Below are 17771 nucleotides of genomic sequence, written 5' to 3' on the forward strand. Positions count from 1 at the left end.
AAAACCATTTTTTAGCAAAGAGAAGAGAGAGCAGAGAGATACTCACTGCAACCCAAAATATTATTTCTGCTACTATGCCTCCTGTTTACTGTTTAGTTCAGTTACTTTTTTTTTTCTTGCAAACAAGAAGGGAAAAAATAATCGTTATTGTATATTTTCAAACTGAAGTAACTAAGATAAATACTTACTCGCAGAGGCGAATCTATGATTTGAAGGTGGCGAGTGCCACAATTTTCTTTAATGTACACCTTAAAATAACTAATATAGAGTTTGTTCAGAACGTTTGTCCGATTTATTTATTTTTTAGTTTATTCAGGCAATTAATAGGTATTTTTTATTTAAAATTAGAAAATTACATCTCTTTCCCAGAATATACTTGTGAAATTTCACCGGGTATATTGTTGTTGTTGTACAAAAATTACATCTCAGACATCAAGAAAAAAATATAATTAGCATTTTAAAGAAGGAATCACACCTTTATTATTAACAATACAAGTAAAATCAATATTTTTTTACTAGGGAACTGCATCTTTTTTTGTATGCTAAAAGTAAATTTGCACAAGTAAAATAACATCTTTAATAAGGGAATTCCACTAATCAGAATAAGAAAAATAAGAAAATATCTTCAATAGATAAATTATACACCATAAGTAAATGCAGAATTAGATAAATACAAGATCCCGAAAATTAAAATAAAAAATCTCATATTTTTCTAAGCAATACTTGCGAAATATTCATCATAATTTAATAGTAAAGACAGTTAAATTGTATTTAATAATCATAGAATAACACAAATTTTTATGTTATAATAAAAAAATAAATTATAAAAATTAAATTTGATCTCAATCCAAAATTTCTATCAAGAACCAAGTTTTTTGATTTTGAAAAAAATAAATAAAAAGATTTGAATTAAGAGAAATTTTTATTTTACGGTATTTTAAATATAGGAGGCTGTTTTTTTTGAGTGTCTTTGCTAAAGATCAGAGATAAAATAATAGAATAGAGAAAAAACATATAAAAAATAATAAACGACAAATAGAAAATTGGGAGGTAGCCAAAAAGAAAAATGAATGGGACAAAGAAAATAAAAAGTACAACGAAAAAGGAAAGTAAGACAATGTTCAAATAAATTCGAACTCGAATTTTGCACACGAGAAACGCTTTCACAAAGGTCTACCAGCCATGACACATTTGTCTAGTTTGCGATTGGGGGGTGGCAAGATAAAATATTTAACCTAATTTAAGAAAATTTTTACATAAATATATGATAATTTTACTAATCTAACGAGTGTACCACCCCACCCTAAAGGGTGGATCCGCCCCTGCTTACTCGCACCCGTTGTTTATATGCAATCAATCATTTTAATCTTAGTTAACTAAAAATTAGAGTAAGAATACATATCACCTAATCATAGTAAAATAATAGTAATTTTTTAGATAAAAGATATGTGGATTTGACTGGATATAAGCATTTGGTGCGAATTACCAGTAACTAATGTGTTTGACCATAAGTCCATAACGTATAAATATTTTTCGACGCAAAGTGTTACACCCTGTTGTAAAAAAATTTAATCTTTTTAACATCTAAATTAGTTTTGAGAAAAGAAATTTGAGTTCCTTCTAATTTCATTTCCAGTACTGGTGAAGCTAAAACACTCGTAACTAAAACAAAGTAGGGGGAACTCTTATCAATTTTTAGAGTACTCCAACGGAACTCTATTCACGAAATGGAATGCATGTGAATCGAGTATAAAATTGTTTCTTCTTTCAAAATTTCCCTAAATATTTCTCCACTTCATGGAGGGAGAAAAGGAAAGTTTATTGGTCACTCAATCGTAAGCTGTTGTTTCATGACACTAATTGCAAGCCCTATGCGTCTTTGCCGCCATAGTTCCACCGCCAATTCGTATATACAAACAGTGAGAAAACCCCAGCTGAGCAACTCTTTCCATTTAGACGAGGTTACTTCCAGTCGTATATTAGACGCACACCCAGATATCAAAACACTGGAAAAACTACATTCCAAGATTATTTTCGATCCGGGTCTATGTTGCAACACGTCTCTTGCCATCAAGTTGATGCGAGCTTATGCAGCTTGCGGCCAACCTAATATTAGTCGCCAACTGTTTGACAAAATACCTGACAGGAATGTGGTTGTATATAATGTCATGATCAGGAGCTATGCGAATAACAGGTTCTATCAAGATGCTATTTTTGTTTACAAAGATATGTGTAAACGAGATGTTAGTCCTGATAACTTTACATTTCCCTGTGTTCTTAAAGCTTGTTTTGGCTCTGATAATTTGAAGGTGGGGCTGCAAATTCACTGTACTGTCAGCAAGAGGGGTCTCGATTCTGACCTATTTATTGGGAATTGCCTGGTGGCTATGTATGGGAAATGTGGGTGTTTAGTGGAGGCTCGTCAGGTTCTAAATGGAATGCCCAAACGGGATGTTGTTTCTTGGAATTCAATGGTTGTTGGATATGCTCAAAATGGAATGTTTGATGATGCATTAGAGGTTTGTAAGGAAATGAACTTATTAGGTCATAAACCAAATGCGGGAACCATGGCTAGCATTTTACCTGCTGTAAGCAATACCAGCATTGAGAATGTCTCGTTCGTAAAAGACATTTTCTTGAATATTGATAAAAAGGATTCGGTTCCATGGAATGTGATGATAGCTGTATATGTCAAGAATTCTATGCCTAATGAGGCGGTTGAGCTCTATCTCCAAATGGAAACTTGTGGGATAGAGCCTGATGCTATAACTTTTGCTAGCATTCTTCCTGCTTGTGGGGACCTTTCAGCTGCATCATTGGGAAGGAGGATTCATGAATCTGTTGAAAGAAAAGGTCTTAGGCCAAATTTGTCTCTTGAGAACTCCTTAGTTGATATGTATGCCAGGTGCGGATATTTGACCGAGGCAAGGAAAATGTTTGAGGGGATGAAGTTTCGGGATGTTGTGTCATGGACTTCCTTGATATCTGCTTATGGTAAGGGTGGCCAAGGCCGGGATGGAGTTGCTTTGTTTTCAAAAATGTTGGAGTCTGGTCTTCAACCTGATTCTATTGCTTTTGTTTCCGTTCTTTCTGCTTGCAGCCATGCAGGCTTGCTACAAGAAGGAGAGTACTATTACAGGCTAATGACAGACAAGTATAAGATTGTTCCGAGGTTAGAACATTATGCCTGCATGGTTGATTTAAAAGGGCGCGCCGGATGCATAAGTGAGGCCTACAATTACGTCAAGCAGATGCCTATGGAAGCTAATGAGAGAATCTGGGGTGCTCTTTTGGGTGCTTGTCGGTTGTACAATGATATGGACATTGGTCTTGTAGCCGCAGACAATCTTTTTGAATTGTCCCCGAAGCAGTCTGGTTATTATGTGTTGCTATCAAATATTTATGCAAAGGCTGGAAGATGGGAAGATGTAACGACTGTTAGGTCAATCATGAAGGGAAGAGGGATTAAGAAAATGCCCGGTATCAGTAATGTTGAGATCAATAACATGGTGCACACCTTCCTTGCTGGGGACACGTCTCACCCACAATCAAAGAAGATCTATGAAGAGTTAGACATAGTAATAGGCAAGATGAAAGAGGAAGGATATGTCCCAGAAACAAATGCTGCCCTTCATGATGTTGAGGAGGAAGACAAAGAAAATCATCTTGTAGTTCATAGTGAGAAACTGGCCATTGTCTTTGCAATTATGAACACCACCCCAGATACACCCATTAGAATTACTAAAAACCTACGTGTATGTGGAGATTGCCACATTGCTGCCAAGATTATTTCCAAGATCACGCAACGTCTGATTATTGTTAGGGATACAAATCGCTATCATCACTTTCAGAATGGAGTTTGCTCATGTAGTGATTATTGGTGACTCTGCCTTGAGGTCCAAAGGTGTATGCTTATTGCAGTTGCTCATGTTTGGTGACTGCAAAGGTTTTATCCTCCTTATTTTGCTAGTATATTACTCTTTTCAGTCTTGCAATCAACAATTCTTTGATTGCCTGATCACACTTGTTGCTATCTGACAAAGATTGACTGAAGAGTTAGTGGGCACAGATGGCAGACGCCACGAGTAGTTGAAGGGAAATTTTGGACCTAAGTTGCTCACCGTAATAGAGGCCTCTTTCCAGATTCAATACATTAACTATTAAACTTTATTCATCTTAACTTCAACGTGAGAGAAATAGTTAAATAGCTCAATTGCACCACGTCAGGAGCTGTAAAACTTTTCATCAGCAAATAGAAGCCTATTGTATCTGTGAGAAAATATACCGTCTTCAGTTTCATGCTGGTATTGCTAATCGATTTAACAGATGCAATAATGTGCCAGTAAGCACAATCAGCAGGCTACAGTTAAATTTGAATTCGAATTTCCTTAAGAGTGCAGTATCCATCTAATAAGATACTAGTAATTTCTTGGAGTAATTATGTCTTCTGCTTTATTAAAAAAAGTGATTTTAGGTAGGTATCAAGAAATTTTAAGTACTATTCAGATGTATGCTATAGGATTCACTATTTACAAAGATATATTAATGTGCTTAAAAGATGTAACATGTGTTAGTGATGAATTTATTAATAAGAGTGACCCACTATGAGGGGTTCAATTATTCCAGTTTGTTAATCATACCTCTCACCTACCTTTGCTCACCTAACTTTAGACTAGGGTAGGAAAGAGATGGAAGTAACTATATTGGAGTAAGTATTTAAAGTTTTAAACACGGACATGTTATTTAATAAACGGGACTAGTTGCCTCCCGGAGTTTGTGACAGCACTTCATCTACATTTTGTACTCATATACAAAAGAGGGAGGAAGGTACCTTTGAAAAGAGAAGCCAACTAGTTAACTTATTGGGCTGATTCTATAAATATGATATGATAAAAGTATATAGGCTAGAGTTATTTATTACTTATACATTTATCTAGTGAAATAAATAAGGTATGGGTAAGCTGATTAGAACAACAACAAATTAAAAAAGTCAAAAGGATAGCTGGTGTGAACTCCATATTTGATATAGGAAAAGGAATTTAGAGAGAAGAATTATACAGCAAAAATGGCTACAGCTTCTTCTGTTTCATCTCCTTCAATGGAAAGGATCATGTCACTTCCACATTCCTCCATGAGGTTGCGTCATTCCAATGCCCCTTCTCTACTTCATCTTTCTCCCCAAGCTGCTCCTTCGTCGTTTTCATCGTCTCTTAGGCCGCCATCAGGTATAATTTCTCTTAATACATCTGTCTTCTTTCTTCTACGATTCCCAAATCCCAGATATATAGCCGTGGTTTGCCGTTTTGGTGTATCTATTTTATGAAGTATAAAGCGGCTAATGTTGGCTAAAAATTTAATTGAGGCAGTTTTGACTGATTGAGACAAAATATTCTCTTTATTAGCTTAACTCTATAATTAATGAAGAAGAATAGAGAGCATTTTGGTTGACTGTTGACCTACACAAGGCATAAGAAGAAGAAAAATGCACAAACGAAAAAGACTAAAAATGAAGTGATCAGTATAAAAAGATGGTATGAGTTTTAGGGTTTAGATCGACATGGAATTGCCGAAAACTGACTTTTTTCTCTGAGAGTTCGTATCATTTTGCTAAGCTTAAAGATAATATTGTTAGGGATATATTAAATATACCCTAGACCCAATCTCATATTTGATGATTTGAATATATTTTTGTGAATGATATTTGATATAAAAATATATGGCATTTGATATTCATTTATCATAATTATTATTAATTACTTGATTAATTTAATAAGGTCCTTGATTAAATTTTGAGATTTGTCATCATGATGGAATCATGATAATGAGAGTAAAGTCTCTTACAATTTAACCTAAATTTTGTTCTTGATCGTAGGATTATTAATTTGGACATTAGTAATCCGGTTAAATCAATATTTATGTGATCGTCTTTATGAGATAATGATTAGTTGATCTCATTAATTAAATAACATAAATAGATGATGCATATAGAGATATGATCATTGAACCGATTCATTGGATAATTCCTAATGGTTAGAATTACCATAAACTGTCAATAGGATATTCTCTTGAAGAATGTGATGTAAAAGTTTCCTTTGACCTGATATCATCATAGTAATTGACAAGTTATTTATTGTGTTTTGATACTAGACACCTATGGCCCTAGGGCAATAGTTGAAAGGATATTGATCATACTAGTGATTGATCAAGATGGAATCTGTCAACTCTTGATAATGAGTTTAAGCTCCATGTTGTCATAAATTATAACTGACCAAATTAAGACCTTGGCCAGGGTGATTGAATAAAAGAAGAAAATAGTTTCTTAGGTCATTCAATGGTCGATTATTTTTGACATGAACACATAGTCGGCCGCCTATTAAGATTGACAGTTGAACCATATCCTAGGGTGACCCAGAGCTATAAGGACAGAAGGAATTAATACATTATTCTTATACAAGTTCTTGAGAGTAAATTGTATACTTCATGCTATCCGGTCGTTAAGGAGTGTTGCTAGACGCCACCCTTGATTAGTATATTGATGTGATCAATTTACTACCGGCTTAGTATTGAACCTATGAGGTCGCACACTAACGAGTGTTCTGATCTTTGCTAAAGGATTAATTACTTTATTATTTGATAATTAAATTAAAAAATTTAATTAGTCAAATAAATTTAGTTATTAGTCCAAATGAAATATTATTATATTCTTTGTTAGCACAGAGGATATAATTAATATTGTGGACAAGTTGAAGTTTTCTATTTTAAATAAGAAAATCAAATTACATCTCTTGGTTTTTACATGACTTTACAATACGTATACGATCTATATCTTCATCATTCTTGATTAGGACTCTCTCTCTCACACACACACATACACATATATATATATATATATATATATATATATATATATTCATCATTGATTAGGACACACACACACACACACACACACACACATATATATATATATATATACATAATTTCCATTGAAAAATACAAATCATATGCCTCATGGTAAATATTTAAAAAACATGTAGGAATTTCTCCAACTTAGTCAACATTTTAAAATAAAAACATGTAATTCATTTATGGAATTCAATTCTAAATTGAATTCTACAAAATAGTCAAACATTTTAAAATAAAAGCATCTGAATTATTGGGACTAATTCATACAGATGTTTGTGGGCCCATGAAAATTCAAGCTAGAGGTGGATATTCTTATTTCATCACCTTCACCGATGATATGTCAAGATATGAATTTGTGTATCTTATGAAACACAAATCTGAATCTTTTGAAATGTTCAAAAGGTTCCGTAGTAAAGTTGAGAAACAGACTGGTCAAAGTATCAAAGTACTAAGGTCTGATAGAGGTGGAGAATATCTTAATAAAGATTTTACTAGGTATCTCAAAGAGAATGGGATTCTCTCACAGTGGACACCTCCAGGAACACCACAACACAATGGTGTGTCTGAAGGAGAAATCGAACCTTAATTAGATATGGTGAGATCTGTGATGAGGTTCACTGATCTTCCAATAAATTTATGGGGATATGCTTTGGAAGCAGCAACATACTTACTTAATAAAGTTCCCGCTAAGTTAGTCTCTACAACACCATATGAGATATGGAAATGACGTAAGCCTAACCTTAAACACATTAAAGTTTGGGGTTGTCCAGCTTATGTTAAGAGACTACAGTCTGATAAACTTGACTCAAGATTTGATAAGTGTAGGTTCATTGGGTATCCCAAAGAAACAATGGGATATTATTTCTATCACCCTTCTGACCATAAAGTGTTTGTGGCTAGAGGAGCAACCTTTTTGGAAAGGAAATTTCTTTTGGAAGGAAATTATAGTGGAGAAATAGAACTTGATGAAGTTCAAGAAACTAATGAATCAACACAAAATTAATATCATGAGACACAAGTTGAAGAACCTTTATTGGACTAAAGCAAGCTTCTAGAAGTTGGAATATTCGCTTTAACAAGACATTTGAAAAGTTCAATTTTGTTAGATTCGAAGAAGAACCTTGTGTGTACAAAAAGGTTAGTGAGAGCATAATTTTATTCTTAGTACTGTATGTTGATGATATATTGCTCATAGGAAATGACATACCGACATTGCAAAGTACCAAGATTTGGCTATCTGAACAGTTCTCCATGAAAGTCTTGGGAGAAGCAACTTATATATTAGGAATAGAGGTCTATAGAGATAGATCGAGGAAGCTACTTGGACTTTCCCAGTCTTTGTACATTGATACCATTTTGAAAAGGTATAACATGGATAATTCCAAAAGAGGCTATCTACTGATAGGCACTGGAATTACTCTCAGTAGGGAGGATTGTCCTAAAACACCTGAAGAGAGAGAAAGCATGAGTAGGATACCATACGCTAGTGCAGTGGGAGCTATCATGTATACCATGATATGTACACGTCCTGATGTGGCTTATGCACTTGGAGTGACTAGCCGATATCTGGCAAATCCTGGTGAGGAACATTTGAAGGTGGTGAAGACCATTCTTAAGTACTTAAGAAGGACTAAAGACCAATTCCTCATTTATAGAGATTCTGAGTTGAAACTTTAATGTTATACTAATGCAAGTTTCTCTTCAGATAGAGATGATAGCAAATCTATTTCTGGTTATGTATTCACTTTAAATGGTGGTGCAGTGAGTTGGAAAAGTTTTAAACAAGCTACAGTAGTTGATTCAGTGACTGAAACAGAATATATATAGCAGCTAGTGAAGCTGCTAAGGAAGCTGTATGGATGAAAAAGTTCTTAACTGAACTTGGTGTGGTTCCTTCAATAGAAGATGCAGTTCCATTATTGTGTAACAATACTGAGCCATTCCTCAAGCAAAAGAATCAAGATCACACCAAAAATCCAAACACGTTCTGCGAAGGTATCACTTGATAAGAGAGATAATTGAACGTGGAGACGTTGAGATTCAAAGATGTAAAGGAAAATGTTGCAGACCCATTCACCAAAGCTCTTGGAGCAAAGGAGTTTGACAAGCACAAGTGAAAATTGGGAATGAAATACAAGAGCGATTGGCTCTAGTGCAAGTGAGAGATTGTTAGGGATATATTAAATATGCCCTAGATCCAATCTCATATTTGATGATTTGAATATATTTTTGTGAATGTTATTTGATATAAAAATATATGGCATTTGATATTCATTTATCATAATTATTATTAATTGCTTGATTAATTTAATAAGATCCTTGATTAAATTTTGAGATTTGTCATCATGATGGAATCATGATAATGAGAGTAAAGTCTCTTACAATTTAACCTAAATTTTGTTCTTGATCGTAGGATTATTAATTTGGACATTAGTAATCCGGTTAGATCAATATTTATGTGATCGTCTTTATGAGATAATGATTAGTTGATCTCATTAATTAAATAACATAAATAGATGATGCATATAGAGATATGATCATTGAACTGATTCATTGGATAATTCCTAATGGTTAGAATTACCATAAACTGTCAATAGGATATTCTCTTGAAGAATGTGATGTAAGAGTTTCCTTTGACCTGATATCATCATAGTAATTGACAAGTTATTTATTGTGCTTTGATACTAGACACCTATGGCCCTAGGGCGATAGTTGAAAGGATATTGGGTACGATTAAATACTTGTAGAATTAGTGATTGATCAAGATGGAATCTGTCAACTCTTGGTAATGAGTTTTAAGCTCCATGTTGTCATAAATTATAACCGACCAAATTAAGACCTTGGCCAGGGTAATTGAATGAAAGAAGAAAAGAGTTTCTTAGGTCATTCAATGGTCGATTATTTTTGACATAAACACATAGTCGGCCGCCTATTAGGATTGACAGTTGAACCATATCCTAGAGTGACCCAGAGCTATAAGGACAGAAGAAATTAATACATTATTCTTTTACAAGTTCTTGAGAGTAAATTGTATACTTCATGCTATCCGGTCGTTAAGGAGTGTTGCTAGACGCCGCCCTTGATTAGTATATTGATGTGATCAATTTACTACCGGCTTAGTATTGAACCTATGAGGTCGCACACTAACGAGTGTTCTGATCTTTGCTAAAGGATTAATTACTTTATTATTTGATAATTAAATTAAAGAATTTAATTAGTCAAATAAATTTAGTTATTAGTCCAAATGAAATATTATTATATTCTTTGTTAGCACAGAGGATATAATTAATATTGTGGACAAGTTGAAGTTTTCTATTTTAAATAAGAAAATTAAGTTACATCTCTTGGTTGATATATATTTGTGTATAATTATAATTAATATTTGTGTATATGAACAGAAATGAGTTACATGCTTTTATTTTAAAATGTTGACTATGTTGTAGAATTCAATTTAGAATTGAATTCCATAAATGAGTTACATGTTTTTATTTTAAAATGTTGACTAAGTTGTAGAATTCAATTTAGAATTGAATTCCATAAATGAGTTACATGTTTTTATTTTAAAATGTTGACTAAGTTGTAAAATTCAATTTAAAATTGAATTGCATAAATGAGTTACCTGTTTTTTAAATATTTACCATGAGGCATATGATTTGTATTTTCCAATGAAAATTATGTGTGTATATATATATATATATATATATATATATATATATATATATATATATATATATATATATGTGTGTGTGTGTGTGTGTGTGTCGTAATTAAGAATGATGAAGATATAGATCTTATACATATTTTAAAGTCACGTAAATACCAATAGAGTTATTATTGAGAAGAAAATTGCTTTGAGAAAGTAATAGTACAATACAAAGCCAAGATAGAAAATACTAGTATAAGAAAATTATTTCTTGTTCTTCTACCTTTGAGTTGAGATTTTTGAGAAAAATTTCAACACAATATTTTCATTCAATTTGTTCACGGGATTTCATTGATCAAAGAGTTGATAGCAAGGATCAGTCTCGGTGTGGATAGGCATAAAGTTTTCGCACTATCGAAAAAATTTAAAACAAGACTCTCTTCACCAGGTACGTCTTAGATCCGATCTTTGACATGTAAATAATTTTTAAACACGAAAAGTTCTGCCTAGGATTGTTATTGTCTTCCGCTGTGTGTTATGAACACCTCTACGCAATCCTACAAATATGGGTCTCAATCGGCCTGTTAAGTACCCAGAAGAGGAAAATGACCTACGAGATGTCTATAGTTTAATGACAGAGAGATATCTTCCTTGTGATAATTTGCTATTAGAAACTATCAGAATTTAACTTTTCAAGGGAAAATAGAAGTCCATCTTTATCTAAGGTTTTAAACTTCAAACTTCTTTTTTTTTTTAAATAACGAAAGTATGACTATGCCAGTGGTCCTTTATTAAGGAAAACAAAAGTTGATCAAATGGAATACAAATTTAACACGTACTGCAAAGTTACCATACAAGGAGTGGATTAAATACAAGTAAAGTTTGTTGCCCCGGAGAAGAGAGCATACGGCTTCAAGGATCTTGGCACCTTAATTTAGTACTATAGAAAGGCCTTACTGGTCTCAACTCCGTTTATGTTCCAAGTGAAGAAGTCTTTTTATAGTTTCAAATAGGGAAGACAAAAGATTTTAGTTTCTGAATTTTTCATTCTAGGAGACTATTGGAACTTGTCTTTTATCAAGCCAGAGTTCTTTGGTCTAAGCTGTAAAAGTTTTCAGGCTTTCGACATCACATAGATTCCAAGAGATTTCCCATCTTCAAGATCAGGGCTTCTTCTGAAGAGGAAGAAAATTCTGAATCTTTAGCTCGTATCAGAAAGGTATTTTCCAATGTAAAAGACAAGGTAAGACTCCGCACTTATTTTATGAGTACTACTTCAGAGTTCATTCTCTATGCTTCAGAACTGGCTCATCTTTTTCGTTTGCTGAAATCCAACTATGTTTGCAACTTTCTTATAGTGGGACGAACTCGAAAAGAAACCTACTGTCTTTCTTTATGGAGGTTCAGCCGTCCTTGGTCTTTGGTTTTCTTCAATACTTATCGATGCATTAGACTCCATTCCCATGGTAAGTAATCTAATTGGACTAGTCTTTTCCAGTTCTTTAGCAAAATATAGGGTGCCAATACTACTAACAATACATTGTGACTAGTCTTACTTAGCCTTGTGTTTTTGGGGTTATCACAATTTCTGCTTTCTTGTGATTCTTGAACCCAAGTGAATCTCTCTCACGTTTTAACTTTTTTAAACCAGTTACCCAAGTTTTTGGAGTTGGTCGGCTTTGGATACTTTGGTTGGTTCGTCTACACATATCTTCTCTTTAAGGTATGATCTTACATGAAATAGATGCAGATCATTTCTTGCAATTAATCTCTATTCTCAGTTGGGTATAGACATAGGCTAGAATAGCATGCACTTTTGCTAAGAAATTTCAGGTCAATCTTGCAGGAATAATTTTCTAGACCATTCAGTTTCACATTGCTCTAGTGATATTTCAAACGAGTTATTGTTTTTCATTCACTTCTTTCCTAAAACTATCACTTCAGTACATGTAGAGCAATTGTGCAAATTTTCCTATGTCAGCTGAGGCAATTTACAGGTTAAAGTGACAGAAGCTGTTAATTAATCCAAGTTTGAGGGGAGGTTTTCGTTAAGTTTTAGTATGTTTTAGTTACATTAGTTAGTTACTAAATTCACCTCCAGACATCAGAGACCCTCAACATGCCAAATAACCTAGGAAATCCTGTTTCAAGTTAGTCTGGTAAGCCACAAATCTACATCTGTAGTGCAAGAGCCTAATCGTTTCGGATTGAAATAACATGCTGAATACAGTATCTTATTACTAGTATTTTTCCCTGTCAGTGTATAATCATTGCTGAGGGTAGATAGTGCACATGGCTAACACTAATTTGGATTTCTGTTTTCAGTCTGGAAGGGATGAACTGGGAAGTAATATTCAAGCTCTTAAGAAAAAGATTACTGGGGAGGAATAGCAGAAGTCAGTTTCCGCACTGCTGGTCAGAGAACATCTGAACAAATAAGCTTCAGCTACAATGCTTTCTTCTCTATTCATCAATTATTCTTGTATATTCTTGTCTTGTATGAAGACCTTTGTACATCACAAACTAGTCAGCTACCTCATGTAATCCCTCTTCCCCCAATGCAGAATTTGTGTAGATAGTCTAGTGAAAGAAAGGACATTGCGCTGAATAGAGACATCCAGAAAATTTTAGAAACTAATTAATCTAGTTGTTTGTGCTATTTATCCTTCCTTAAAAAGTGAAGAGAACCATTTGACAGAACAGATATGTTTCTTTTATCGTTTTGTGAATGCTTGCTTCAAGAAGAGCTAGAGCTTTGCATTCTCTTACAAAACTAAATGAGTAGAAATGGCCAAGTTCCAAAAATGTTAAAGGTGTTAATGGTACAAAGTATATTGTGAGCTCACACCTCCACTGCATTCGTTAACATGACATGAATAGATCTGAAGTATTGCCTACGATTATGTGTAAAACAGGAGTAAACAAATTGGTGCATAGTTTAATGAACAGGGATTCTGAACTAATAATTTTGATCAGCTTGGGACACACACACACACACTGTCAGAAGATAAGATTTAATTGCATGAAAATTGCACCTTCTGTGCTAGTAACAAGAAATGATTGGAGATTCGTGGATCTGTTTTGTTCAACTGAAGGTTACTATAATTTCTAAAAATCAGTGTAGTGTATAGGTTTCTGCACGAGACAACAGAAAATCCATAATTTAAACATTGTGGGTTCTAAAAACTATATCCAACTCTATTTTGTGTTTGTTTTTAATATTTATAGGGTTAAACTCCGAAACTAAGAATCAAAATATTGGATTCTGCCAAACTCATAAGTAGAAGCAGACTCATAAGTAGGATTTGAAGGTGGCGGGGAACATGAGCGAACTGCTCAACCAGTGCCCCATCGGACTTTTGATCTTAAAGGTTCCAAGCAAAATATATGATTGTTCTCAACATATATACACTTATATATTCAGAACTTTTGTTGAAGTTAACAGGATTCAGTGACCCCACTTGTCCAAGCATAGGTCCTTCGCTGCTCGTGAATAACCCGATATAAACATCATGTACATATTATGTCATTTACTCATCTCCGTAAGGCTTCTTGGATTAGAAGACAATAAGACCTTGCATTCTTCATCTAACTACTAAATGTAGCATGAATTGACTTTGCAAAAACAATGGAGTATGTTTTTTTTTTTGGTCAACTCATGGATAAGTTCGTGTAGAGGACAACTAAGCATCTGTGAACGTATTTTTACATTTAAAAAAAAATGTATTCTTTGGTCAACTCAATCATCAAGTAGTTGGAAGTGTAGCAGCTTGCCATAAGGCTCATTATCAGTAGCACGTCTTTCCTTGATCCAAACGTAACAACTTCTTATTTAAGACAGGATTATTTAGCCAATCCTGGTTTTTATGTCTATCGGAAAGGGGCGAATAATAAGGAAAATCATAAAGCAGTAAAAAGCTTTTTAAAATACAAACCTTAAACAACTATTAAGGTTAAAAATGGATTGATTCTGCGAAATAGCTTTTGTGTGGTTGCAACTTGCAAATAGGAGTCAGCGTTGCACCCACACAGGACTATTGATTATTGACCTGTTAAACTTGGTGGAAGGTCCAATAAAACTGCAAATTGTGAACCTACTTGCATTTTTTAGACTTTTGAATTGTGAAACAGATCAATTCTGTTTGAATTGCCTCGTAGGCGCTTGACTCAACCCAAGTGATAATCATGAGAAAAAAAGGGGATATAAATGTCAAAACATACGTAGTAAGTATAGGACTTACCAATTCTCATTAATAAAAGAGAGTGGAGATTTTACACTAAGAAAAGAAATTTGAAGTTTCAATATAATAGTTGTGACTGCATCTTACATCACTTGGGTACAGGTTCTGCTTTCACTAAAGGTCACCCCCTCAGTCAATCTTTCCTCAATTCCTCCCTTAGTATTAATGTACTCCCATTTACAGATCCTTACTATTTACGGACCCCCTTCTTTTTCAAAAGATTTTGGAAAGAGAATAAATACAGACTAAAATAAACAAAATGCAAGAGAGTGGAGATATTTTGATGTCCAAAAAGGCAGTAGATGTTTGACCTCTTCCTTCCCTGACTCCCATAATTCAGCTGCCTTCTGGTCAAAATATTCTAAGAAATCCACATAATGCGAGAGAGTGGTACTATTTTAAACAAGAAAATCTCCTTAATATCACTGTCTCAATTTCCCAAAATCTCCCCGTTTCCCTTCTATTAATAGTCTCCATCATATAACCAATATTGAATTACCATATACTCTATCCAAAATGGCCACCAAACATCAATTTCTTTCTTCTGTCTTATTCTTAGCTATTGTCCAGACCTCAATTGCTAGTGGCATATCCATTTACTGGGGCCAAAACGGAAACGAAGCGACCTTAAACGAAACCTGTGCCTCAGGTAGATATTCATATGTCAACTTAGCCTTCCTTAACAAATTCGGCAATGGTCAAACCCCAGAACTCAATCTTGCCGGTCACTGCAATCCTGCCGTTAATGGATGCACAGTCGTTGGCCCAGAAATCAAACACTGTCAAAAATTAGGTGTCAAAGTAATGTTGTCTATAGGTGGTGGCGTTGGAAATTACTCTTTAGCTTCCAAAAAAGACGCCAAAAATGTTGCACGTTATTTATGGAACTCATTTTTGGGTGGACGTTCCTCTTTTAGGCCTTTAGGAAATGCTGTTGTTGACGGAATTGACTTCGATATTGAGCTTGGATCATCTCTTTTTTATGAAGATTTAGCTAAATACTTGAAAGCTTATGGTAGAATTGGAAGAAAAGTGTACTTAACAGCAGCTCCACAATGCCCGTTTCCAGATAGGTTGCTTGGTACTGCTTTAAATACAGGGCTTTTTGACTTTGTTTGGATTCAATTTTACAATAATCCTCCTTGTCAGTATACTCCTAATAATACTGATAATCTAAAAAATTCTTGGATTCGGTGGACTTCGTCGGTGAATGCTAGAAGGATATTTTTAGGGCTTCCGGCGGCACCACAAGCTGCCGGAAGTGGGTTTATTCCGGCGGATGTGTTGACCGGCGAAATTCTTCCGATGATTAAGAAGTCGCGCAAGTATGGTGGTGTTATGTTGTGGTCAAAATTTTGGGACGAACAAACTGGATATAGTGCTTCAATTCTGAAAAGTGTGTGAAAATGTTGTGGGTAATTTAGAAATAATTAAAGCCGAAAGGCTATGAATTAAGCATTTGTTTATGAAAAAAAACATTTTGGATTTTTCTACCTTGCTGAAATCATGGTGTCTGTATTCCTTTTTCTTCTTTTCTTTTCAGAATTTTCTCACACGCACCTTCGTACTTCTATTTTTTTTATTTTTGGTTCATCTTGTGCTCTCACGCAAAACCCAGTTGGATTTTCTTGCTTACAATCTTCAGATCTCTTCTACAAATCGAATCTTTATGTAATCAAATCAGTACCTTTTTTCTCTGTGTGTCTTCACATGCAAATGTGTGTAATAATATTTGGACAGGTTCACCTTCTTTCTCTTTGTTTGTCACTGATGCTAATTAAGTTTATTAGTTTCAAAAGTTTGCTTAACTGATCTGATTTTATCTCTTTTTCATCTTCTTATTAATTGTTCTCTCCTTGTTGTCTCTTAAATCTTAATAATACATTTCCGAATACTTTGAATTATAATCTGCTTTGGTTTGTTTGGTGCCGCTATAATATACAGTGTTTTGTCATCATCTTCCTTAATAAACAAAAAAAGTGTGCTTCAAAGTTTCAATTTTTCTTCGTCTAAGAGTTAGAGATTTGAATATAGTGTTTATTTGTTTATTTTGTTTATTCAATTTTTCTTCAGATATAAGAGTTAGAGATTTGAATATATTGTTTATTTGTTTATTTTGTTTATTTTTTTAGATCTGTGTGTCTTAGATAACACTTGTTCAAGTGTATCTTGTTCCTGTTGAAAAAGGGGATAAAGATTTTAGAATCTGTTGTGTCTTTGTTCAGATCCAAGTTATTATCTTTTTTTCTTAATTGGCGGTTGACATTTCCGGTGAAAAACGAGTCACATTCTGTGCGTAGCTTCTTGCATTCTGAGTTAAAACGGCTCCTTTAGAGTTCAAATTCCCTTTCTCTATAACCAAAAATTCAACTCTCAGTCAACTATTTCTTCCAGTCACTCTTTGTACAGTTTATTATTCTCCATTTGGTTCACTTAAATTTTCTAATGCCTCATCTGTTTTGATATATACATAAAGCTTGTATCTTTTCGGGTTAGTCATTTTTCTTGTGATTATTTTGAATTGACTGTTTTTAAATCAACTTAAGGTTTTATTTCATCCTTTTTTGCGCTCCTTTGCTATGGGTGGGGCCTCACCAGTGGTAGCGGTGACAACCCCTCTCCCCCTTTGTTCGACTTCGTGGTGTTTTGTGTGTATTTCAAGTCAGGGCCTGTGTCTATTAACGGCGAAAGGGACGTGTGTGTGTAAACATTGAAGAACAACCCGGGCGAGTGTCAACAGGGGGCGGCGGGAGTTGGACGCGAACGTGCTAGGTGGCCTCAACATCGTCGTATATACCAAGACAATTCCAAGGTTCTACTCACGGGAGTTGGTACCTCTCGTTTTCCAGTTTCCCTTTGTTGTGTTAGTTAATTTGCTGCCATCTTAGTTCGTATTAGTTTATTCATCGTATTAGTGTGTCTATTGTTGCAATTTGTCTTCTTCTGGTTTGGTATGTTGCCTTGTGTGTGATAGTGATTCCCCT

General features: G+C 34.3%; 3 protein-coding genes across 4 annotated transcripts; all 3 read left to right on the forward strand.

The window, feature by feature from the left end:
* Positions 1-1589: 1589 nt before the first annotated feature.
* On the forward strand, positions 1590-5041 carry LOC104113269 (putative pentatricopeptide repeat-containing protein At3g49142). The gene has a single exon (XM_033660549.2). The coding sequence runs from the start codon at positions 1851-1853 to the stop codon at positions 3882-3884; it is 2034 nt and encodes a 677-aa protein (XP_033516440.1). The 5' UTR covers positions 1590-1850; the 3' UTR covers positions 3885-5041.
* LOC104101012 (protein CURVATURE THYLAKOID 1A, chloroplastic-like) lies at positions 4782-13246 on the forward strand. Of its 2 annotated transcripts, XM_070197217.1 has the most exons (6): positions 4916-5225; positions 10908-10994; positions 11665-11789; positions 11905-12012; positions 12198-12269; positions 12872-13246. In XM_070197217.1, the coding sequence occupies exons 1-6, from the start codon at positions 5066-5068 to the stop codon at positions 12935-12937; spliced, it is 618 nt and encodes a 205-aa protein (XP_070053318.1). In that variant the 5' UTR covers positions 4916-5065; the 3' UTR covers positions 12938-13246. The 2 variants fall into 2 exon arrangements, with proteins under 2 accessions (XP_070053319.1, XP_070053318.1); XM_070197218.1 differs by lacking the exon at positions 10908-10994 and having other exon boundaries at positions 4782-5225.
* Positions 13247-15124: 1878 nt separating this feature from the next.
* Positions 15125-16291, forward strand: LOC104101013 (hevamine-A). The gene has a single exon (XM_009608412.4). It carries the CDS (start codon positions 15304-15306, stop codon positions 16189-16191), a length of 888 nt encoding a protein of 295 aa, XP_009606707.1. The 5' UTR covers positions 15125-15303; the 3' UTR covers positions 16192-16291.
* The last annotated feature ends 1480 nt before the right edge of the window (positions 16292-17771 follow it).

This window comes from Nicotiana tomentosiformis, chromosome 3 (genome assembly GCF_000390325.3).
Source record: "Nicotiana tomentosiformis chromosome 3, ASM39032v3, whole genome shotgun sequence".
Lineage (NCBI taxonomy): Eukaryota > Viridiplantae > Streptophyta > Magnoliopsida > Solanales > Solanaceae > Nicotiana > Nicotiana tomentosiformis.